Below are 25661 nucleotides of genomic sequence, written 5' to 3'. Positions count from 1 at the left end.
TAAAAAAAAGCTGAACAACAGAAATACCTTTTTATACTAACCAGATTTCTTAGAAACAGCATAAGGCTGTCTGAGGAAGCACCAGAATGGCAAAAATGCAATTCAGACAAAAAAATAATGATTTCTTCCAGTGGCTTATGCAAATAAAAAAAAAAAAAGGGAAAAAAAAAATAAAACACCACAAAAAATCCCTCCCCCAAAAACCAAACCCAAAACCCAAACACTCAATGCCCAGAAGCAGCAGACCCAAATACCCACAAACAAGTGTGTGAAGGAAGTGAGAGTGAGAGCAGGCAGCCACTTGCAGGTAAAGCATGCCGCACACCGCAATCGCAACCAGGTCCTAGGGCAATAAAAATAAACATACGTCATTGATTTTCACTGTAAACTCCTTTTCTCGTACATGCTTCTTCACCTTTGACATCTGTGGTGACTGATCATATTCTTCTTTAACACCTGCAAGAGGGGGTGTGGGAGCACTGGGCTCACTGTAATCTGCAGCTGCACCGGAACTATCCAGCAGTTTGGTTGTGTAGAAAGATGCCACCGTGTTGCTGTCATAGCTCCTCCTGGCTGAGGGCCATTTACCTTTCAGCACTGTTTGACAAATGCTGTCGAGCCGATTAATCATAACTCGATCCTAAAAACCAGAGAAAATAGTTCTGTAAGAGCAATGCCTACCAACAGGGCACACGTTATATTTATGTGTTATCTTTTAATTCTAAAAAGAAGAGAAATGACATCACTTTTATCACTGGACTCGGACTTATTAAGAGTTTGAAGTTCCTGGATTTGCACTGATTGACTGTAAGTTTCTGAAAGCCACCTCTGTACTTAATTTCACTACCTACCTGTAAATAAATATGCCATCTCTCTTATCTGTACAAGGTCTGGGGCCTGCAAATGCTTGAAGTACATTATCTTACTGATTCTTAAAGGAAAGTTATGGTAACCAATGAAGCAGTATTTGTAGGTCTGGCTTTGACTCATTGGTAGCAGGATCTGAACCCATGAACAGCACCACAATGTACAGAAAACAGCATTTATAAAACTAAACCTACAGACTTTTATTCATGTCTCCTTTTAGCTTTTGAAACCACATTATTCCTCATTCCCAATCTGTAGACACCAAAGACTTCACACATCTCCATAATACACAGATCTCAAGTTCCAGTAAACTCAGCTAAGTATACAAAGACTCCAGAATGTACTGGGTTTTCTGATAATTTCACAATTCACAGTCAAATAAAACATGTGAATGCTAAAATTACAAGTTCTGTAAGGAAACACTTTTGCCAAGTTCAAGACCCTTCTCTATATTTGATAAAAGGCAATTTTTTACACTTTGAATGTAATTTTTCACAATGTGCCAAGCACCTGTGACATGAAAGTTATGCTCCTCTTCTCAAAATGAATATTCAAAAATTATGAAAAGTAGTATTTAGATTTAAATGCATGTTCCAGAAGCAAACATAACAGCAACTGAAAGTTCCTAAAATTCAAATCCTACATCTATTTATCCTGCTTCACAGTTTTAACATATTTAACTGAATACTAATGTCACAGCCCAACTTTCACTACTACTCTGGTTTTCAAAGTTGCATTATAAACTTGCCTTTGGCCAGTAGGATGCAGCCAACATGTATCCACCTTGTAGGAGATAACTGGAATTTGGTGTCCCATTGTTCATCTGGAAACTGTCTTGTGTCTCATCCTGTGTGGTACTGAGAGAGGCCACACTCTCTTCATCATATGCTTTTATATGTGGAGTTCCTTCTGCTAAAGAAAACCACCAAAATCATTTCATGTTGTAAAGAAGTTAAACGCTCACTGTAAGAGGTTCAGGTGAACAAAACACACAGAACAATGTTCAGAGAAAGTCCAAACACAAAGTTAAACTGAAGAATCAATCGGTTTTTCAGGATGATGGCTGATCCTTTTCTAGGCATGTAAATCCCACACATATTCCTGTTAATATTTCAAATGCTTGACAGGTCGAACATTTAGCTATTTGAAAATGGACATGCTTCAGAGTAATCTAACAGACAGTCCTCATGTAACATATTTCTTTCATAAGCCAACACTCACTAACATACAGAATTAAATTGAAATCAAAGGTGTCTACAACCAGAACATGGCAAATCTACTGGGATAGCACTTTTAAAGAACAGCCCATTTCCTTTACTGGATGCTTGAAAGTGTGTGCCCACACATTTTAATTGTTCAATTTTTAATCACTAAGGATTTTTTAAAGTATCTTTCCAGTGTAGTGTGTCCTCTGACTTTCTTGTATCTTAATCTTTTATGATTATTATTTTACTTCCGCCTCCATCAGACAACAGTGTGAGTTTCACTATCACATGGGGAAACAGTCTGAAATAAAAAAAAAAGTGTGGCCTGAAAAGGTAACTATCACATCAGCACAAGGAGTAAGAGGGAGGGACAGCTCTACAGAAGTCAAACTCGTCCTTAACAATAGTTCTGTATTCTGATAGTCATCTGATAGAATTCAGCACTTTCTTAAAAGATGCTTCAAGTGTGAAAAATACGCCAATGGCCTATAATCATTAACAAATTAAATAAAAGCCGGGCTTAAAATTAAAATGCAGATGAAGTTAAGAGAATTTTCCAGCATTTACTAATCTCTTCAACACCAACTTGCAGCAAAATAGCCACAAAAATAAAGGCCAACTGATTTATGAGATTCTGCAGTCTGAGGATGGCACTATTACTTGACTAAACAGACGGAGCTGGCACAAAACAAGCCTAATATTTGGACGTGAAGCACATGGTATAGTATCCATTATCTCATCTAAATATTTGTGTTATATAGGCATTCCTTTGCTTTCACTGTTTCCATGTTTGCACACAACTGCCTCCTCTGAAAATGTCCTTCCACTGCTACAGGCAGCAGCATCTTAATCGTTTTGTTTAAGTGCATTTTACTTGCCCAGTAATCATTTCCCCAGTAAATTAATTCAATGGTTTCCATTTGTCATTTCCACGGACAAGAAGATCCATCTGATTAACACAGTGCCTTCTTCCCTGAGGTATTGGAAGAAAAAATAGGTTCTCTATGCTGTAATCCCACTGCCTACCTTCATCTTCTTCCCTTCTCTATTACCATTTGCATCACATGTTAAAGAAATCTTTTCATATTCTGAGTTTCACTGGGGCAAGAGAAGAGGATACTTCATAGCAGAAAATTAAAGAATGTATTAAATAATGATTGGCTTGTTTATTAAAAACTTTAAATTACTTCATTTATCAGAGTTTTTTGCTTCTACTTGGAAGCTTTTGAAAGTGTCTCTGTGTTACACAGTCCTATGTGCTGCCATCACCTCAGTCTTTTCGAAGGAGGTACCTATTTTTAGGTCTTTTTTAGGTGAAGTTTAGGAGAAGACTTTCAGAGAAAGTATACTGCTTAGGCACCTCCAGTTCATAATAAATAAAAAGCAGCTGACATGACTGTAGAGCTTGGACAGAAGGAAACTTGCAGGTCTCATGGAAGCACAATGAGGAAGCTACAAGAAGGACAGGTGAGCAAGAGTGGAAAAAACAAACAGGGAAACCAAAAGAATCTCTCTTTTTATGAAGAAAAAGAAACAGTAGTAGGGAATACACACATGCAATATATTTCCAGAAAACACTGGCCATTCGACTCTCCTCCCACACGTGAACCACAGGCACAGCAACCTTGCTTAGGGAATCATCAACACATTCCAAGCACCTCACCCAAGGCACTGACATGAAGCAAAGAAAATGCAGTATTCCTAAAATCCTTCCAACTCACTTGGAGGAATCAAGAAAATGTGTCAATATTTAAGTTTACTTTTGTGGGATTTAATATCCTTTTTTAGACATTTCTCCATTAAGAATAAACTTGTTCAGTTTAAGAGTTATACTGCAGAAGTAAGACTACACACATACCACGTTTTTGTGCCTCCTCTTCATCACTATCACTCTCTTCAGACGATGATGATGATGATGACGATGATGACGAGGACGATGAGGAGGAGGATGAAGATGCTGAAGAACAAGATGACGATGACGAAGAGCTAGAGCCAGATCGAGAGTGTGAACAAGATGAGGAAGATGAAGAGGATGAAGATGATGACCTGGAAGAACATGATGATCTATCTGAGTCAGAGTCTGAGTCAGAGCTAGAGTCAGATCCCCTTTTGCTGACTCTCTGTTTTTTGGAAGCTGGATTTGGAGTGAGAGGCTCTGTCCTTGCAGCCACCATGCGCCTGTCTGTCTCAGCCTTCACGCTAGGTCTGTGGTCTGAGACTTGTATTGGTGTGCCATTTTTGGGACTCAAAGGCTCAGATTTCATTATTGTCTGTGTCTCCTCAGTAGACATAGATTCCTCTTCAGAAGACTGAGGGTCCTCTTTCAGATTTTCATTTTTAGCTTTTGTGTCCTCAAAAGCATTCACTTTAGCATCTGACAATCTTGACTGAGGTGTAAGAGGAGAAGCAGATAATGCCATCTGGTACTGATGCAAGAGTGGAGTAGAAGTCCTTGAGAGTGCCACTTTGTTTTGATTATAGTTCCTCTGGGCAGACATAAATGAGAGTTCAGGATCACGAAGAATATGATAATCTGTCCTGCTAACTCCATGTTTAGCAGCTCCAATAAGTAAATCCCTGTCATGAGTCCCACATTCCCACCAGACAGGCAAGTCTGGGTTTGGCTGGCACAGTTTTAGTCGTTCAAACAGCTGCGGGTGTCTAAGAGCCTGTTCCCTCACTTTCCTCAGGAGCTCAATGCGATACAAGGTCCGAGAAGCACGTTCCTCTGTAATCGGCTGGATAAAAATGTTTGGGTCTACGAGTTCTGCATTGAAACAAAACAAAGATGAGAAACTGGCAAAAACCCACTGCAAATTAGTACTACAAGTAGACGGCTCTAATGAGTTAATATATGTCTCCCCATTATAAGCTTTCAATTTTACTCTCAACATGTTTCCTTAGTTCCCAATCCCCCATTTTTACTTTGCAGCACATGAAAGAAAATCCTTTTCAAGGTAAGCACTGACAACACAAATTTAAAAAGGAAAAACATATACACCTACCTTCTTTTGAGGGGAGCCGACAGACCCTCCTGCACATTGACATGAATGCATACAAGTACTTCTCCAAGCTCTCATCAGTTTTCTTGTGCAGTCGAGCCATCGCCCTAAACTTGGTCCAGTCAAATCGTCCCCTTTCAGGATCAAACACCACTCCAAATGTGGACACAACTCTGTAGAAGTCAGCTTCTTCTCTTCTCGTCCACCTTGATCAGCAAGAAAAAAAAAAAAGGGAAATTCTGTCATTTTCTTCACTGTTTCACAGGTTGTTATTATTTCTTAATTTTTTTTTTATATAAAGGAATAGTTTAAAAGTGTATTGACAGGTTGCACATACCTTTGCTGTCTTTCAATCTTTGCAGCCATCTTTGGATTCAGTGCAGCTTCTTCATATGGAGGCTGCATCATACTAGTCTGTATGGGGAATGGTGGCTGGATCTGCTGGGCCTGCCTGTTTTTACTTGTTCGTTGATAAGCTGTTATGAGGCGGCGAAGCCGTGTCGTTAAGGCAGACTGAGTGGGCCAATAGATTTTGTCTCCTTCCATCATTTGTCCATCTACATTAAAAACAATTCACAGGAAAAATAAAGAAGTTGATCATTGCTGGTGCCTACAGTTCTACCTAAGCAATCTAAATACATTTTAGCTGAGAGTCAGGAGACTGAAACAATTCAAAACACAAAAACGATTGGCTCAGATTTGAAGTTTTATGTATTTACCTCCATCTGCTATTACTAGATCACCTGGGGATGAAACATCATCCTGTAGAAAAATGAAAGTGAAGCACAATTTAGAACACAGCCCTCTCCAGAGGTTAAACTTACATCTTACAGACAAGTTATGAATATGACAAAGACCAAGAGTAACATATAATTTGGACAAATGGCTAACAAGGCATTCAACAGAACTATACAACAATTCCCTCCCATTCCCACCCAAAAAATTGCAGAAACACATGGAGTAAGCTTTATCAACTTAAGAGAAATACAGAAAAATGGAATAACTTGCTCAAAAAAAAGGTGGAAGTATTACATTCTAAGTGAACATGTATTAAAGTGTCTAAGTGAATGAGTGTTAAAAAGAGCTATTAATAGGTGCCTACAATACCTCTATGTCATCTTTAAACATTGCTGGTGCTGGTTTATATTCTGGATCTTCTACATCCCTGTTAAAATATCAACACAAAAGAAGACATCTTAGTAATATTTTACAAGTCCTTACACTTTTCTCAATTAAGTACAACTGATTTAAATTTAGTGAGATATACTGTATTTAATTTTGTTTGAAACACGGAAAACATTTCATGGCAGCTTTGGCTTGAATCCAGCTCCCCCCAGTTCACTATCTCATTCAAAAATATTCTTTTTGACCACAAATGATAACCTCACTGATGAGGCGATGAATTAAAGCAGTTCTCTCTTTCAGCAGTCATTAGTAATTCTCAAGTTGATCTACTGGGGTCACTGGTTAGCTACACAAGACTAATAGACCAAGCTGACTGACCTGAAATCAAGTTCAATAGGTCTGTAGCACTCTGCCTCTGAAGGCTTTTGCACTTCAGTATTTAATATTTTTGATACAGCAACACAAAGTAGAATCCTTGTTAACACCAAGTTGCTGCATTTTTCATCTAACTGTGAAATCCCAAACTTCAATGGTTCTGTTACACCGTTCCTAACTCTTCCGCTCTCTGGGAGTAAAATCAAAGTAGTGTTCTTCAAAACAATGACATCAAACTAGTATAAAACCAGTTAGGAAGAGAATAAAAGTACAGCATATAAATTCAGACTTGCTTCAAGGCCCCAAAACATTCATGTCCCTTTCAAGTGCTCCTACCCATCCATGTAATCATTTGCTCTCTGTTCAGCAGCAACTGCTTTTTCATCTGGCTTGCCAACCCTTTCCAAGAAGCACAGCGCTGGGTCTGCTCTGATAGTGTTGTATTTTTCATAACCTATAAAGGAAAAAAAAAGTGGCAAAAATTCAACTTTCAGAGTAAACTATAAAAAAAATAAAAATTGAGTGTAGGGTGTTTTTATATGTATGTACTTCCCCACTCCCCACAGTCATCCATAATACTCACCGTGTTTAAAAACTCCAATTAAAAGAGATTTATCTGCCTCTGCATCCCACCACTCAGCAGGGACTTCAGAGTGATCTGGCTCCGGGACCCAAACATCAATTTCACTAAAGGGAATCACAAACAGCACACCAATATCAATAATATGCAGAGGAAGAAATACATTTTTATATTCTCTTTGTACATTTCTATTCTATGTTGGATTTCAAAATTCCCTCTTCAAGCCACAAATACAATAAAACCAGCAATACAAAACACCTAGGCAGCTTGGTGTTTTGTATTTGACAGAGACCCAGTAACAGAGAAAGAATATGAAAGCAGAACCAGAACACAATACTCTTCCTCTCAGTGAACTCTACCGAGTCCCAGCAGTCTGTGCTTGCATAACTTTGCAAACCAAGCATTATCTGTGTTTGTGTTTAATAGCATGAGAGGGATTGTTCTTCCACAAACATTTTTGAATCAAATTACAACTTTCTATCCACCACAAGCTTTTGTAGCCGTGAGCTGAAGAATTTACACACAGCAATATTTGCATTAAAAAAATGAAATAGAAAAAAAAATTAGCAGAGTACACAGCACATAACCAAAAGCATGCATAAAGAGAAATACCTGCCAATTAGACTGTAAAGTATATAATTCTATCTTCCACTTAACTTTTTCAGTCTATTTGACTTATTTTACATTATATAGCTAGACTCAAACAGAAATCAGGACTTCCTCATGACAAGTTCATACAAAGTGTTTGGTAAACAAAAACCTGTTCCTCACAGACTAAAGATAAAAATATTTAGTTTTAACATTTCTTATTTAGGTCTAGGAAAATTCCTGAATTTTCATCTGACATTTGAAATAAAGAAGCAAAAATACTCTCTATAGTTCACCTGGCATCAGTTCCATCAAACACCTTTTGGAATTCATTACCAATGACTTCTTGTTTTAAGTAATACAGCATTCTTACTCGAAGTAAGACCCTACACAAAGAAAAAAGAGAAATAAAAATATTAGCACTCTGAAAGCTTTCAATCCTTGTGGATGTTTTTGTTTTGTCTTTTGTAATATCACAGAGATATTGAGTCATTTTCCTAAAATATATTTCCTTCAGTTTTAAGGGGAGAGAATCTCCAATTCAGGACACCTAACAGTTTTTATTGTCATCATATTTACAAATTGTTTCACTGCAAAAGTTCTTTCAAATCCTAAAGACCAGGGTCAGTAGAATACTCTTCACTTGCTTCATAAACTACTGCTAGGAACAAACTGCTGTTTGTCTTTTCCTGCTTAGAAAGGATCGTAGAAAGGATCAAATGGGCTGACAATCAACATCTTCCACATCACCTTTACATTCATTCCTTCTCAGTCAGAATTTGGTGCATGACCCCAGTGGCTTCTCCATGCTTGCCCTCAATTCTTGACTACAGCTGTATGAGGTGTCCAAGCAGATTATGACAAGTTTAGCTACAGAAAAATGATTTATCTAGAACAAGCTCATTCATGGCCATGACTGAGCTTTCAACAAGCTGGTAACTCAGATCCTCAGAAGCCTGGAAAACATGCCAGGGAAACAGCACATAAGATTGAGGGGCAACAACTTTAGTGCTTTAACTTTCTTTGCTAAGCACTCCCACTCCTTAGTTCTTTGGCTGCTGGCAAGGCATTCCAGACATGCTAGCAAAAGATCTCTCTCTCTACAAATACAGTGTTTCTTTAAAAATTATAACAATTATTTTACATGTGAAATCATCCGTTCACCTCCTAATACACTGCAACCTATTTATTCTAATCAAGTTAATACCATTAAAACTAGCTTCTTCGTAGTGCCACAAGTATTTTAAAGCCTTTTAAGAAAATGAGAAATTAGAAGAAAAAATATTTAAAAAAAAAATTGAAATACATTCACAATTCAGCCACTGCTTACTTGTTGCAATGGTGTTTTATGTGCTTTTTGTATCCTTCATCTTGCAAGAGATGTTCTGGATTGTATTTTCGAAGCCATTCAGCTTTGTGTATATCAAAAGTGCTAGCCTGGGTCTTCACTTTTTTTCCTTTTCTTCCTCTAGGCACAGGGGCTGATAAACCTAAATAATGTAAAATATTAAAGGTATAGGTATATATGCCAATGATACTTACAGTTCCTACATCCTACACCAGTACCATGACCTGCCATGCAGAAAAAACACCAGCATCACAGTCTCTGGATATGAGCCTTTTTGTCTCTCAGAGCATCTCTGGAGTACATATCACCAGCTAAGGACAATGTAGGAGAGGGAGAAAGAGAGAGGAGTGTGTTGTCTGTCACCTACTGTGAAACAGAATATGCTCTTGTGAACTGAACTGAAATGAAAGCTTACAGACTACACCAATCTATTTGGGTAAGCCACCAAACCCAAAGCAAAGCAGAAACGACAGTTCTTTGCCCATCAGTTGAATTGTGTATCTGAAATAAATTCAATTTATTTCAAGTAGGATGCATTCAGAGAGGGTTTTTAGCTGTTTTCATCCCAGTACCACAGGCACACATATGTGAAGCTACTTAACTGCAGAAACACGTTAAGTCCTTACCAAGGTGATTCTGTAACTCTCGTGTTTGTCCATCCTCTGTTGGAGTAATAAGATCCCATATGAAACTTTTTATTTTCTCATCCCCTCTGTAGTGAACAAGACAATAGGCCAATAGTGCTCGGCAAATTATCTCCACATCCTGTTCATTCAGCTGCCTCTTGAAGCGACCGTGGGAGAGAATTTCTCTCCATCGACCCCACCTAGTGTAAAGTGAAACATAAATCAGCACTTGGAAGTGGAACACTGGGGTAGCCTGCAGACTTCTCTTACAAATGGAATTTCTCTCTAAAACACTCAGCTTTCAACTTTTTTCCTTCAGCTCGAGTTACTGAGTGGAAATAAGAAAGTAACATTTGCAACAAAACTCCATCTGTGTAAAACTGAGTTTTAAACAAAAAGTACCTGTTTAAAAAACACACAGATGATTGCTTTAGACTTCTAAGATACAAAACTGATGGGAACAACTGGCAAGAATGCAGTTATTTTTCTTATGAGATGGGTGAGAGAAGACCTAAGATTTGATTTCCAAATCAACACATATGATTTCAGTATGCTTAAAATAACTGGTTACGTTTTCAGTTCCTATTTGTGCCTCAGAGAAGTGCAAGATGTTCTGCAGTTATGAAAATCAAGTTACCTACCAAGCCTTTATTTCAGGTATTTTTTATTTAAGGAGTTTTGAGCCTGCCTGCAGCACTTACTGTAACGATTTCAGAGAGACTCCCGTAGTGCCCATGCTAAATGCTATAATCCCATCTGAAGAAAGATTTTCACCTTTCTTCACTAATGTTTCTTTAACTGCAAATTGCCAGATTTATACAAGGTGCACAATAAATTTCTGTTCTAAATAAATTCTCTGTATATACACACCAGGTTCTCGCCAATATATAGTTACAAGTAATTTATATACAACTTAGTACATGGGAAAAAAAACAAAAAAACACTTTTTAGAAACTTCCTAGAATGCAGAAGGATGTACAACCATACCCATAGACCAGCAAGTTCTTTTCCACCCGGAAGCACTCGGTTCTTCCATATCCATTGGAACGGTCACAGGGCCTGCGGAGTTTGGGTTTCTCTTCACCCTCACTCTCCACTTCAGACAGCTCAGCCAGTTCATCTTTTGTAGCACTGAAGGGCCGGGTTTGCTTCCTGATTCTTGGGGTATCAATAACCAGGCTGTTCTGCAAAATTTCAAACAAACCTTATGAGAGAAACAGCTGGGAAGTTTTTCTCAAGTAGATGGCTTCAGTTCAGAAACAATTCTTATGTCATTAACAGGTATTGTGTGAAGACATCACAGTGAAAATTCAAAGCAAGTAAAAAATGTTATGGTATTTAAGGTAATAAAAAAAATTAGTTTAATACCATAATACCAGTACATTAGTGATAAACAACACTGAATATCTCCTCAGACCTCAATACTTAGACTACGCTGCAGCCTCTGTGAGCAAACCTTTTTGCACTGAATGCATAGGAATGTTTTCAGGTATAGGACACAACTTCCACATAAAATTTGTAATTTATATAATTCCATATAAAATTTATACAGTTATTTTGCAGATTCCAGCCCAGGATTTACAGACAGAGAAATGGGGCAATCAGAATAATTCCACACTTTCAACCACTTCCAGGGCTTTGACAAAAATCAAAGACTGACAAACTTTTTTGGGAGAGCAGGGAAATATGAAATAATACAGCTATCAGCAGGCACAAATCATCCAGCACAAAAAGTCTGATTTGTTGAAATATTAATCAAAAAGCACCGGAAATCCTACACCTGCTATTTCATAATTCAACTGCAAGCACATACTTGGAAAAACACACATTAAAAAAGAAAAGTACTTACTCTACCACTGATGGCATCAATATCTATTTCTGCTTTTTTGGCCCATTTCTGCCAGAAGTTGGGGTCATCTAGTGAAATATCAGTCCTGTTTCCAGATGCAACAAAACTAGCCTGTAATAAATAAAACTAAATCTTACCAACAGCACACATCAAAATGCAGAGTTTGCCTCAGTGCTGTGAAGAATGCATGACCTTATTTCATCAAAAATCTCCCAAGCAGCTGTTACGACTTTAGAAGTTACTTAGACTGCAATGCAACTCAAAAGTTCTCCTCCCCCTTAATTTTTAAAAATCAGATCCATAATATATCAGAAAAATCTAATGAACTTTTATGCTCCATCAGGAGAGAAGAACATTAAGCAGCAAGACTCTTCTGCTTCTAAGTCTGAATCTAAATTACTCGAATGGAAGAAAAAAGAACCTTTTGAAGAGGCTTATCAGCATTTGGGGATTTCATCTCATGCAAAAAGCACTCGCTTGAGGGAAATTTCAAAGGGGCGTTTAAGCTGCCAACAATCAAAGCTTGAGTGCATGGAATGAGCTTAATTTCAGAAGGCATTTAAAAAACCCCGATACACCGCATTTGGGAAAAGAGTAAATATATATAAAAATTTCTAACTCTTCTGATAAAAAGGCAGTGATGATGATATTCTTTAGAAGTCTACTTCTTATTTAAGCCATAATCAGCAAGATATAAGAGGGCCTAAATAAGCATATAAATAAATAATATTTATAAATACTACTATTTAAGAATATAAATGTATATTAGTTATATTTTAAAAGTTTTCCTTTTGCTTTGCCTTTTTTTTTTCTTTTGGAATTGTCACAACTGCATTCATGAAGTGCCCACGCTCCAAGCTCAGTTATACTGCTTGATATTTTACACTCTCAGCCCCCTTCCCATGTACATATATGTACTCTCGAAACCTCCTGCTATTTTAGGAGGTTTCCAACTCTTACCAAAAAAGCCGAAGGTTCAAACTATTTCCTCTGTGTAAGCATTTTTATAATAAGCCTACACAAATTAAGAATTTTTAATCTCATTAATTATTGTCATAGATGTGTCCCCTACTCTTAATGTATCTGAATACAAATGGATCTATGAAGAAATTTGTTTAAACATTTTTTTAATGCAGCTCTTTACACCTCACACAAAATCCAGCCTTTTCAAAAGCAGCACATATCCATTACTCATCTTTGCTCAAGTATGCTCTTTGCATCTGCCATTTACAAAATCTGCATGTGCAAATCTTATTTTGCTATGGGCATGTTTAAAATAAACACATGTTTAACAAACACACCGATGCAAGAACCCAAAAAACATACCTAACACACACCTCCATTAAACAGAAGTAAATATAACTTAAAAAAAAAAAAGGCATAAGCTCTACAACACTCAGTTACATTTACAGCTTATACTGTCACAGAACAACTTGCTGTTCTGCACCTTGGCAAATGTGGAGCCTCTCCCTTCTGATTCAATTGTGATAGTTTTAGTACGACGCTGCAGAATTTGGTCAATGTCTTCCTCACAGAATTTAGAGCCTTCATCTTCTTCATCCATAATGGCACCATATGCACCTCTTCGAAGCAAGTCTTCTATTTCTTTTTTAGAGAGTTGCTGGATCTGAGCAAATTAAATCAGGGTTAGACAGTCAAGAAAAAAAAAAATCCCCAAGTCTTTTCTATTTCTCTTTCCTGTGTTTCAGCAACCTAACTGTGCTTTATGATTTAAAAGCTAAGAGAAAAGTGTAGTTGAAAACTGAAATAAAAATTTATTATGTGGTTACAGAGCACATTTTTACAAGTATGCCTCTTTTTTGTTTTGGCTATTCTCAACACCATGATGAGTATGTTTAAAAAAAATTACTTATTCATACTAGATGTAAATCGTCCCTTTAAGTCACACATTATATTAATATGAGAAGATACAAGGAAACAAAGAGAAACTTTTCTCCATGTTTTAACTCTGACATTATCTACCTTGAACCTTAAGAGGCAAGAAATAGTGAAACACTTATCACAGTAACTGACTACATTAAAAATTATGTCAGCTATACTGCTAGTCCACATCAGAAAAGAGAATGGAGAGGCAAATGACTGAAAAATGTAAAAATGGTAGCTTCTGTAATTTGAAGTAATTCCCACATGATTTCAAAAGCTAAAGGAAGGTTATTTCAAGAAATAAATCTACATACACCACCAACACTGTTTTCTCTTCCACTCATACTCTGCAGGACAGCCTTATCCAGTCCCAGTTTCAGACTTGCTCTGTCAAACATCTCTCTCTCATAGGAATTCCGTGTTATCAGTCTGTAAACTTTCACTGCTTTGTTCTGACCAATCCTGTGACATCGGGCTTGAGCCTTTTGAAGGAAGGGAGAATGGCAGTAAGAGTTTAGACTTATGTAGGAATAAGATACTATTCTTTTCAAAAACTCATTCTGTTGTAACGCAATTTGAAAAACAAGAGCATGAACTCAAAAGGAGTCAATACACACTTAAGTAAATGGAAGTTACTAGACATTTCTCACATTGCTAAGTTTTCTGAAAACAGTGTAGCAAGTAAAATGCAGATGAACAGTCTGTGATGAATGCTCCTGAATGGTATTTCCCTTGCAGTAATGCCAGGTAAAAAGACATGCTAGCTCATAAATTATCTGATCTCCAGATACAAATGGTAAAGGAGTTGTGACTTGAGAATTGACTGTTTCAGCATCTAATTCCTAGATTTGATTAATTCACTCTTTCTTAATACATATTAATCCTTTTCTATATATTATGCTTTAGCTGAACACCTCTATTTACATAAGCTGTGTTAGTCAGTATATGCAAAAATAGTCCCCAGTTTCAGAGTGTCATCAAATCTTAAGGGTTTTACCAACTCACTGACTTTACCTGTGTTCTATTTTTCAAGAGTAATCAATTTGAAAGAAAAAGTTAGAACCCAACCAAAATGAAACCTCTCCTACCCAAGTAGAAAGCATTCATCCAGAAACTTTCAACACGTGCCTTAAAAAAAACACATTTTAAAATCACGAACGTTCAAAACAGTTACAACATTCAAAATGTATCATGCTCAAAGGAATTCACCTGCAGATCATTCTGAGGATTCCAGTCAGAATCAAAAATGATACATGTGTCTGCTGCAGTCAAGTTGATGCCCAAACCCCCAGCTCTGGTGCAGAGGAGGAAGACGAAGCGATCCGAGTCGGGTTTGCTGAAGCGGTCGATGGCAGCTTGTCTGAGATTGCCTCGTACCCGCCCGTCAATCCGCTCATACAGGTACCTGCAGGTTGCCAGACACACCACACAAACTGGTACACATTTTTTTATAATTTAAAGGGCGACTAGAACAGATCTCCTGCTTGCATGTTTATTCCTTACAGTGAGTAAAAGTGATATAGACTAACTTTGATTAGCAGTGGGTAACATAACCAAGGATCACGTCAGAACTTGCACATCTGTAGTACTAATACACATCAGCAAGTCCGAAGGCTGAGCATTTTGAGACAAGTTCTTCTGAGCTTAGTCTGCTAAAGCAAGTACCTGACTATACATACCAAAACCATGTACTACCATGGCACTTGGTTGCATTAAAACACAACGTAACCTGAAGTCCTTTGTGGACACTCACAAGTTTTTCACATGCTATTATCCTTGGATCCCTGCCTAGGGTCATAGAAGCAGGACAGTGGACTCTTGTATTATGTACCAAATTGAACAATTAGGAGTACCCAAGTAATCAGCAGAAAGCAGAACTTGGTGAGCTGTCATTGGACAAACTGCATATTGATTCTGTAAAGATTAGAGAAATGGAACAAAAATGACCTGACAGCACCTCTAACAGTCTTTATCAAGGCTTCCAAGACTAAACCCAGCAAATTTAAAAGCCTGAAGAAAAACTATTTGTTACATTTGAAAATTAGAAAGACTCCTTTGAAACTAAAATGCTTAAAAGGGGAGCAAATACTCCTGTATGTTGTAAACTGAGTAAGATGCTGAATGTGTATCTAGCAGTCAGAAAGCCCCACAACCATTTTTCTTCTAATCAGCTATAAAACAGCACAGCAGATAATCCACAGGACCACAGGCATCTATTTTGGAAGGCAGCCATCTCTTACAGTCCTGAATTTCGTTAAGCACCAAGTCTGATCATGTGTGCACTCTAACATTTCTAACCAAATGGCAGCTTCTACGGATTTCAAAAGACTCTACCTGTAGGTATGACTGACTAGTTTAAATGCTAGAACGTTACAGAAAAATTTACCTACTGAATTGTAACAGCTACTATGAAGTTAAAATTGATCTTTTAAAATGAAACATAGAAACTGTTGAGTTCTTGGTTCAAACAGATAGCTTTAATATAAAACTATCACAAAAATAGGTATTAAAATAATCTAATATTCAGTATACATTCCAGTAACCACTGCAAGAAGGCTGACATTATTAGTATTTTTTATTTTTCAACATGTTAACTCTGTGTTACTATAATGTAGTTCACTGACAACTACACATTTCAAAGCAGTATGGACATTCCAACCAATGCACTAATAAAACAACCAGAACTATGCCTTCTTATAGGTTTTCAGGTTGACACAGCAATTACCAGTTGTAACCAAGTTTATGCATTTTAGTCACATACACATATAAACATTTAGCTTCCATGGAGTGAATAGTATAATCAAAGGGTGCTATTATATGGGATGGCAAAAGCCAACCCAAGGAGCTGGTTTACAGCTGGCAGTTCAGTTCTGCTGCAAAATTCAAAGCAGTCAAAACTTAGGAAAGATAGGAAGAACATTTGTACTTTTACATTAATAAAAAACAAACTTCCAGTTGTTTACCATTTTGTGCTTATATTCTGTTGGAAGCAAGGAGCTGCATCTTGGACCCTGTCTGGTCCAAGTTCAACATCATATAAATAAAGAACACATTCAATGCTTCCTGGGGTTTGGGCAAGCAACACTGAGCTTGAACCTACTTGGTTTTCAACAGAAAAAGTATAAACATACATAATTGAATGTTTAATGGAAAAAGCAACAAACTGAAGGCACATGGTTTACTCAACGACCTCTCTCTAGTTTTTTCTCTGAAGTTTTTAATTGGTTGGTGAATAAATGATCACAGAACACAAGCTACACACTGATTAGCAAAAAAGAAAACAAAACTCCCAGTTTTGGTGTGCTGCTATCATTAATCCTGCACTAACATTCACAGATATGCCCACTGAGAACAATATACTACAGGATACAGAATATGAAACATCTTACCTTTTATGTATAAGGTAATCCTCCAAAATATCAAGGCAACGCACCATTTGAGAGAAGATAAGGACCTTGTGGCCTCCTGCTTTCATTTTTGGAAGAAGCTTATCAATAAGAACCAATTTCCCAGCAGACTGGATCATTGCTTGCAGGTGGAAGTCAGGAGCACTCGGGCTATATGTTTCTTTAAACTCTCCAAGGATCTTCTCTTCAGCACCTATATAAGAATATATTCCATATCCACAGGTGTATCTACACAAATATCTCCACATACATACAAGACTAAGTTACCAAAATCAGTGCTTGTATCCTAAATATCCCCCAATAGCCCCAATAGTCTTTGTGGTATTTTAAATGGGACATGAGTCTTTAAAAACACAGTATTCTGAATACTTCTGAAATCACAGCCAAAACTTTAGATGTTTAAAGTGTATTTTCTTGCAAGTCAGGAAGAACATCAGTTAGTTATAAGTGAGAAAAGCAATGAAGACTGACAGATCACATCACTTGCAAGAAGCATTAATTTAAAAGTTAGACTTAGAAGTTGTTCTTCATGCTGCTTTTAAAGAGAGGTACCACTTCCATGGGAAAATTGCTTCTAAATATTTTGTGAAATCCTGCAAAAAAGGTTCACATTTCAGGCAACTCTGGCTTGTATCTATCAAAAAAACGCTTCTACCTAATGCAATCCTTGGAAAGTCAGATGAAAACACTAAAGAATTATTACAGAAGTTCTTACATATTTTGAATAAAAGTAAAAGTAGTAGTTAAAAAATCACGTATTTACCTTTGATGAGATAAGGGTGATTACAACACTTTCTGAGTTCCATCATAGTGTTAACCAGATTGGGTACATTAGCTTGCCCTGCTCCTTTTGATAAGAAAGCAAAATTTTTCTCCAAAATAGCTCGGTAATATTTCTTCTGGATATTAGTTAGTTCTACTTCAATTATAGTTTCCTCCTTAGGAGCCAGTTTTTTTTCTACATCTTCCTTTAATCTCCTGAGCATCATGGGTTTCAGGATTGCTTGTAGTTTCTGAACCTAAATGAAATACGACAGTTTGTACAAACATGAAAAAGTAATAGTATAGTTTAAATAAAAGTTTTTCAACTACGTGTCACTTTTTTTTTGGTGGACTTACATGAAAAATTTTCCACACGGGATACAGCCTTATTTTTAACCCCAAGCCTACTAAAGAATTTTTTAATGTACGTACTCCAAAACAACAAAAAAGTATCTTTAACATTTGTCTGCAAAAACTCTCTACAAAGCCAGAAAACCTCAATTTCTATTATTCTCAGTGTTTACTTCCCAAATTAAAAAAACTGACACAGAAAAGTAAAAATAATTTGCTAACATCCAATATTATACTTAGCTTACTGCTACTGTCCAGACAGTTTAGAGAAATTACATGACAGAAGAACTCACAGATGATATGGGGAGATTGAATGGGGGGGAGGAGCAGTAACAGTTATTATCTGGCTACTAACTAGAACAAAGATTTTTCCTTCAAGGAAGTTACTCTTAAACACTAAAGCTCAAAATGAAGTTATACCTGTTCCTCTGTTTTAAGGTCTCCAAATTCTTGCATGAATGTAGATTCAGCAGGAAAACGCAGTGGTTCAAGAAAATGAAGGAGGCTAAATAATTCTTCTACTGTGTTCTGCAGTGGGGTACCTGTTAACAGCACTTTATGCTCCTACAAAAGGAAACAGAACTTGCATAACTTTATCTGCACCCATTTGCAAACATTTTTGTCTTAAGTCTGAGCATCTCAACCTGAAAACACCAGTTCTGAGTGTCACTAAGTACACAGGTAATACAGATAAACTGATTTATTAAAAGCCACCAGTAAGTATTTCCTACTAACTTTTCTTTAACTTCTCTCTTTCTACATCTCTAATGAAAAAAATGACTGAACACTTCAAATTTGCCTGTAATATTCAGGTAAATATTCAAACATTTACAATCCCCCCTCTCTATAGTGTGGAAAATATACACTAAGCATGTATCACAAAGAATTATAATTACTTCTGAGAACACGTAGGAAAGTAACAATGAAGTAAAAAAAATTGCCAAACTAGTCATGGTGCATCTTGTAGTAATGCACCAAAAGCCTCAAGATACATGGTAGTATCTACTTTTAAAAATCTTGCACTGTATCAAATAAAATCTTAACTACAGGACTAGACAACAAGTCTGTTTGAAATTCTACTTCTTGCTTGCTTTTATTGGTAAATAACTTGCTTAAAATACTTTCCAGTTTTTTAAACACCAATTACTGAACAAAACATTGCACAAAAACTAAAGCAAATTTTAAATGAAATTTTTTCCCCTAATCAAAACAAACAATGGAACAGTATCATCAGAAATAGATCGTGCCAACAGTTAGAACTTGCCATATTTTGTTTTATCAAAAATATATATACCACCATCAGCTATCAAAACCACATATGTTTGAAGAGTATCAGGAACAGTTATCTCCTGAGAAAGGCTGCTTGAGAGGTCTTTTCTGGCATGCAAAGCAATTGTTTTTATTTATTATCATACTAAGCTGCTAAAATCAAACCCCCAAAGGGAACTATAGTTACTCACAAGGTTCATTAATTTTAGTCCTTCCAAGAGTTTGCAGTTTTTGTTCTTCAGCCTGTGAGCTTCATCAATAATAACGCAGCGCCACTCAATCGCATTTAATTCTGGACACCCACCAAGAATCATTTCAAAAGTTGTGATAATGGCCTGGAACCTGTAGGTACCTCGAACAATACGGCCCTAGAGATTCATCAACACACCAGATTTGTTACATTACTTCTCATCTATTCAATTTACAGATTTTGTTGCTGAAATTTTCTCAAGAGCCACACATCAGATTTTACATTATAAATTGTTCAGTCATCCCATACACGTTTATTAGATCTCTGTAACTCTCTAATTAATGCTAATGAGTAATTATCCACAGACACAAATGCAACATTATCTAGCCAACAGTAAAAGTTTAACCACTTTTCAATTACAGATATAACCATCTAATAGAACTGTTTCAAAATGTGCATGTAGATAAAAATCCCATTTTTAACCCTGAGAAAATCAGAAAGACTGACAGGAAAAATCCTGCAGTCAATCAATCAAAATACATGACATTAACACAGCAGTCATACAGTAAGTATTCAAAATATCACCTGAGAACTAAATGAGAACTTTTTATCCAGCTTACTCCACTGGTTTGACAAGGAGAATATGTGAGGCCTTCAGTAAGGCAGTATACAATAATTCACTACAGAAACAAAATGTCATTTTAATATTTAGCACTACTTAATAAAAAGTTCTCAGCTTTATCAATTTCATAGAAATATCACAATTTAAAAATTGTTCTTGCACAATATATAGAAAAGGCAAAAAATCCCTTTTTAAAACAGTTTTCAATTTTTTTCATGTCATTTAATGTTATGTATTTCAGACTGAAAAGCAAACTGTACAGTTAACACTAGCAAAAGGAAATCAACAGCTACATAAAGGTAAGAGCTTAATCAGTGATACTTTTTTTCTCCCTGCTCTTCAAATTCAGGACTCAACTGCAACCATCTGTGTACACTTTAATCTCCACAAGAGCATCAGCGTCACTGCTATTCAATTGCAGAATTACTCAGCACAGTGAAACAACACATCTTGCTGCAAACACTTCCACTAAATTTACTCAGTAAGCATATATTAAAGATGCTCCTATGAAACATCAGGGTATATAAGATGACTTTCACTAAGATAAATGTAAAGCACACCTCTCCTTACTCCCACCTGAAACAGGTTTTGGGTAAGTTACTGCACACAAGTGACGTTACAATACCTGGGAGTCCCTGAAGTACATCTCATACTGCTGGATCATCTGCCTGCTGATCATACTGCCATGGTACACCACGACATTCAGGTCAGTCCACGTGCGGAACTCCCGTTCCCAGTTTGTTATAGTGGAAAGCGGGGCTATGATCAGGAAAGGCCCCCTTATGCCAGTCAGGAGGATTTCATAGAGGAATGTAATGGACTGGATGGTTTTGCCAAGACCCATTTCATCTGCTAAAATGCAATTTCGCCTGAAAGTAAAAAATATTTCTTTGTCACTAGCATCAAAGAAAGTACAGACACTAAAGCTGTTACTCAAATGGACAATGTATAAAAGCTAAACTCAAATATACCAGTTTACAACAACGGTCAAAACCGAGGCACTGTAAAAAGATCTTTGCAAATGCTCCCTGGTTATGGTGAAAGAATGCTCAGTACACAAAACCACAAGCTTTGCATCATGTTTAGCCACTGGCAAAACCTGAGAATGGAATGTTCCATGAAGTTCTCCTAGAAAAATATATTCCAGAAGTGTTCTTTTGGGACTACATCTAATTAAAAGAATTCAAATTAAGCAGATTTCCTACACACACGTTCACCTTGACAAAAGTGCTAGAAATTAATGCAGATTCCCTAGAAGTCACTGTTTTAGTTAAAACAATATTCATCCTCAGTAACAGTGATTCACTCAACTTGTTTAAAATCTACATTAAAAAATATTCCATGCATATACCTATTGTACCAGTTGAATAGGAGCCAGTTAAGTCCTTCCAGTTGATATTCCCTGAGCTGATTGCCATTTTTGTATTCCCTGGACTGTTCTATCTTCTTCCAGGAGCTTGGAGGCGGTCGGTCCTTTAAGGGAAAGATAAATGCTTTACTCTTCCAAAATATCTAACCCCACTGTTTAGTGAGTGTATCACTTTAGATTTAGAATGTTCTTATTAAACCTTAAAAGCAGGAAGGTGTCAGTGCTAACATTCCTTACTAATTAATAGTCTTCAGAAACCTGTAATTTGTATTTATTTGTCTATATGAATCACTACTTCTGAAATTATTTAAGACTACATTATGATAAAATAAAGCAACTGGTTTCTAAAACTAAGAATATAAACAGTTTGGCATGGATAATTTGACACACTAATTCATTTATATAAGAAACTTCAAGACTACACGAAGTTTCACTTTGGCAGCTCCAAGAACAGCTGCCCTACAACAGCCAACTGAGTATTTGGGATCACCAACATCCCCGAACTCTTAGTAACTCTGGACACTGATGTTCTTCTCCTGAAGAAGTCTGGGCATCTATACTAAGCTACTCTGATCTTGCCCTTTCCTTTCTGCACTTGCCCTGGTCACTGCTGATCACTGGATCTCACAGTCAGGGAGGCAAAGGCAGGAACACAGAAAAGTAAACTTGTGAGTGGTTTAGTTCCCTTAATCGATTCCACCAAGAGATGAGATGAAAAACAGCACCAGCATACACAGGGTCACGACACCAAGGACATGACAAAACAGACTAACAGTACCAAGGTGTATCATCCTAATGTCCCTAGAAAGCTAAAGGAAAGCTGAGGGGCTACATATAAAAATATATACATATACACAAACCCACTGGTTCCCAAGCCTGGAGCTTCAACAGCTTGGCCTTAAGCTTAGCAGGCAATTTAGTAGTGAAATCCTAAAGTGTTTGACTGATACTAGGTATGATTGCAGCAGAAAAAAAACCTCTCTTCTGAAAACTTCTGCATCCCAACGTGAACAAACTCACATATGCAAGTGAAATAATTTTAGTTGAAGCTTTTCTGATCAGCTGTACTCCCCCCCAGCCCCTCCTTCATTTCTCAGCATTTACAAAAGCTTGCTTTCACTCTAGACTCATGTGGCCTTATCTGGCAGCTCTGCATTTTAGATTTGAATTTTATATCTCCTCACTGCCAGCGTCAGCATCACCTGACACCAGGTCTGGGCACAGCAGTAGCTGTCCCTCCTCCCCTCACCCACCAGCTGCCATCTGTCCACTCCCCCACACCCAGAGCAGCCACGCTCCTGCTCACAGGGCTGCAGTCAGCAAATAATTTCTTGTAGCTGCTGGAGCCTGAAGCAAAAAATACTTGTTGCTGATGCCGAAATGACTGTCAGTTGTACAGTTGCGCTTTAATCATCTTTTTCTCTCAAAGCCAAATATGGTAACAGAGGTATAAAAGCTCTTGTTCTCACATGCCAAAATGTCAGGATTTTAAATAAATACTACAAAAATGAACTCAATATAATATGATGATGTTAATCGTGACTACTGTCATTATCTGTAGATGGAAAAACCATTAAAATAAACCCCAAAGCCTACAAATTAAAACACTGTGCATATTTAGTTATGTAAAAGAAGTTAGAACAAGTGTTGTACTACACCACGCAGGACACATGTCCTACTCTGACAATGACATACAAGACTTGAAATAGAACTATTTTGCTTTCTCCTGCTCTAGGAGACAGAAGATTGATAATTTAAAGATAAAACACATTTCCTTATTACACGTGGTTTTTTTTCCTTTCAGTCAGCCCTTTATTGACAACAAGAAAAATAAAAGCAGGAAGTAATTACAGAATGTTTGACAGATCTCATTTGCCAATTTCCTTCAGTGCTGAAGCACAAGACTTACCTCTGTTTTCTATAAAAGGATGTTAATACTTAATTCTGATTTCTCCTCATCTTAAAGGTATTCAGATTCTGTGACAGCTACTTTCAGTGTGTGGCTCATTGCTCAGTTAGAAAGTCATAGCACTTCATAATTTTTCCTAAGCAAAAATCTTTATTTTTTTAAAGAGTAACAACTTAGATGAGAATATTTATCTATGCCTACCTGAGTATATTATTATTCCTACGTACCAAGGCACACAGACCCTTTATACAAAACGTCAGTAAGCCTTATGTTTTAACACAAAAGTTTAAAGTTGGGAAAACAAAATCAAATTTCCCAAGACAGACAAGTAAATTAGATATAATTTTACCAATCTCCTTGAGTCAGGCCTGGAAGCTTGCAGTTGTTCAAATTCTTCTATTTTCGCTTGATCTACATCTTCTTTCAGCTCCCACGTACTGTCTTCATATGGCAACGAACACCATTTTACTAAATAGTAAATAACAGGCTGCAGAAGAAAATTCTGAATGTTATCAGTTTTTAATTTAGTATACAGACTGTTAATATGCCTTACTATTTGAGTAGCTTGCTCACAAGAGAGCTGGAAGCAAAAACATACTTCGACATTTTTCCGAATGTTCAGTGTAGATTCCTGTTATTTACCTACCTATCCTTGGCTTCTCAGACTCTGCCACTTGTTGTAGACCCCTGGAATATTTTTCAATCCCACTTACCCTAAAGTAAATCTTAAGTCTTAGGAAAGATAAATTATGATATTTGTGGAAATGGGGCAGGCTGGCAGAAGTAACTACAAAGGCACCAACCAGAACATTTCCCCCAGTCTCCAAATCAGGCTACCTAGGCCTAAACCAAAGAGCTTTAGAGAGTTCCTAAACCAGAGGTCTTCACAACAAAACAGAAAGCTTGACAGCCTTGCTGGGCAACTTATATAAAAATTTAGGAAAAGTCACAAAAGATGGAACCAAAGAAGATTATCTTATTTAGATTCAGTGCATAAATATTTCAAAACCAAACAAAGAGGCATGAGAAAAAGTCTTATGACAACACATTTTTTCTAAATGTGTAATAATGACAGATCTGCTGCATACAATGAAAAGTTGTTCTAACCCTCAACCTTGCTTTAGGAAGATTGAGGCAGAAATCACTGGGTAAAAGTCTGCTCATTTTGCTATCTACAAGAGCAGAATAAGTATCATGGATATTCCAATAGCCTTAATCAACAATCAGCCTTTGCTCATCAGTTGTCTAGGAGATGTAAAATCATTGAAGTGTTACTCTGAAATCTGATAAAATTACAACTGTCAATCTTGGACATGTATCTTCTTGACTTGCTTTAAGGTATATTTACCTCACCAGTGTCTTTGTCTTCACAAAGAGATACTTCTAATACCCGGTCTACTTCAACATAGTCAGGATTAAAAGGTTCCTCTTCCATCTGCAGTGCAAGATTAATAAAATCATTAGAAAGGCAAAAAAAAGCTGGTATTTGCTAAGACTTGCTCTCTCGCCATACATGAAATAAATTTGGTAGTTGGAAACTACTGAGGCTTTTGCACACACCTTAAAATCCACACACACCCCCCCTCCAAACCACCACTTTATTCTCTTTGGCAACAATCCCTGGGATTTGACATCAGAACAGAAAACACAGTCACTTGGGATGAAGTGCTGTCGTGGGTAAGTCATAGAGAAACAAACATACTAACAAAGTCCTTCCCTCCTTATCACTTCTAAGTAGTTGCTCAACCAATTCCAATTTTAAACCATGTAAGTCAGATTAGTTCATTGACTCCAGAAGACTTGCTTTTAAAATTATGTTAAACAACCCACCCCCTGCTGCAACCAAAACCCCAGCCCCAGTGGCTCATTTTTATTTCTTAACAATCATCTCTTTTATTTAAAAGCAAACTATTGATCACAATTTTACAAGGAAAGAAGAGAGCTTATTTAATTTATATTTATACTCACATCTGCAAAAAAGTGAGCTCTCTGTGCTTTCCTTAGTTTGAATCGCTTTATTTTCTGCTGGATTCTTTTATCCTTTAAAAGCTGTTGTTCTGTGGCCCACTCACAGTGGAGATATGAGCTAAAATCACAGAGATTGACATTAACACACTAATGAAAGCAAAAGCTTACTATCTATTTTTAATATACAGTTAAAATAATATATTTTATAAACCACAATTTCACTCAAAAAACCACATTTTATCATTTAAGACAGAATCCTCTGTAAAGATCAAAGATTTATTCCTCCAAATAATCATGTTAAAGCATCTAGTTAAGGCAGTGTTTTTGGGCTAGAATCCACAGAACACTATGGATTCATACATTTC

At 36.9% G+C, this 25661-nt stretch overlaps 1 protein-coding gene across 4 annotated transcripts in view; it reads right to left on the bottom strand.

Moving 5' to 3' along the window:
* The window catches only part of CHD9 (chromodomain helicase DNA binding protein 9), a 76191-nt gene that overhangs the window by 9490 nt on the left and 41040 nt on the right, over positions 1–25661 (bottom strand). For 3 of the 4 annotated variants that reach the window (XM_018084993.2, XM_018085014.2, XM_029965577.1), the window contains 26 exons: positions 25297–25414; positions 24677–24763; positions 23678–23815; positions 21402–21523; positions 20676–20919; positions 19430–19606; positions 18390–18533; positions 17620–17875; positions 16839–17049; positions 14659–14854; positions 13764–13931; positions 13013–13192; positions 11566–11676; positions 10704–10900; positions 9717–9916; positions 9073–9232; positions 8039–8128; positions 7158–7261; positions 6911–7028; positions 6182–6239; positions 5794–5836; positions 5412–5631; positions 5078–5280; positions 3931–4839; positions 1616–1779; positions 368–640 (listed from right to left, as the gene is read on the bottom strand). In XM_018084993.2, coding sequence (XP_017940482.1) covers positions 368–640; positions 1616–1779; positions 3931–4839; positions 5078–5280; positions 5412–5631; positions 5794–5836; positions 6182–6239; positions 6911–7028; positions 7158–7261; positions 8039–8128; positions 9073–9232; positions 9717–9916; positions 10704–10900; positions 11566–11676; positions 13013–13192; positions 13764–13931; positions 14659–14854; positions 16839–17049; positions 17620–17875; positions 18390–18533; positions 19430–19606; positions 20676–20919; positions 21402–21523; positions 23678–23815; positions 24677–24763; positions 25297–25414 — 4891 coding nt within the window. The remainder of the gene's footprint in view (positions 1–367; positions 641–1615; positions 1780–3930; positions 4840–5077; positions 5281–5411; positions 5632–5793; positions 5837–6181; positions 6240–6910; positions 7029–7157; positions 7262–8038; positions 8129–9072; positions 9233–9716; positions 9917–10703; positions 10901–11565; positions 11677–13012; positions 13193–13763; positions 13932–14658; positions 14855–16838; positions 17050–17619; positions 17876–18389; positions 18534–19429; positions 19607–20675; positions 20920–21401; positions 21524–23677; positions 23816–24676; positions 24764–25296; positions 25415–25661) is intronic. The other variant, XM_018085008.2, reaches the window with a different exon arrangement.

This window comes from Manacus vitellinus, unplaced genomic scaffold (genome assembly GCF_001715985.3).
Source record: "Manacus vitellinus isolate BGI_N305 unplaced genomic scaffold, ASM171598v3 scaffold_10_pilon, whole genome shotgun sequence".
In the NCBI taxonomy this organism is placed as follows: domain Eukaryota; kingdom Metazoa; phylum Chordata; class Aves; order Passeriformes; family Pipridae; genus Manacus; species Manacus vitellinus.
The sequence above is the reverse complement of the archived record's forward strand: the minus strand, read 5'-3'. Positions and strand labels throughout refer to the sequence as shown.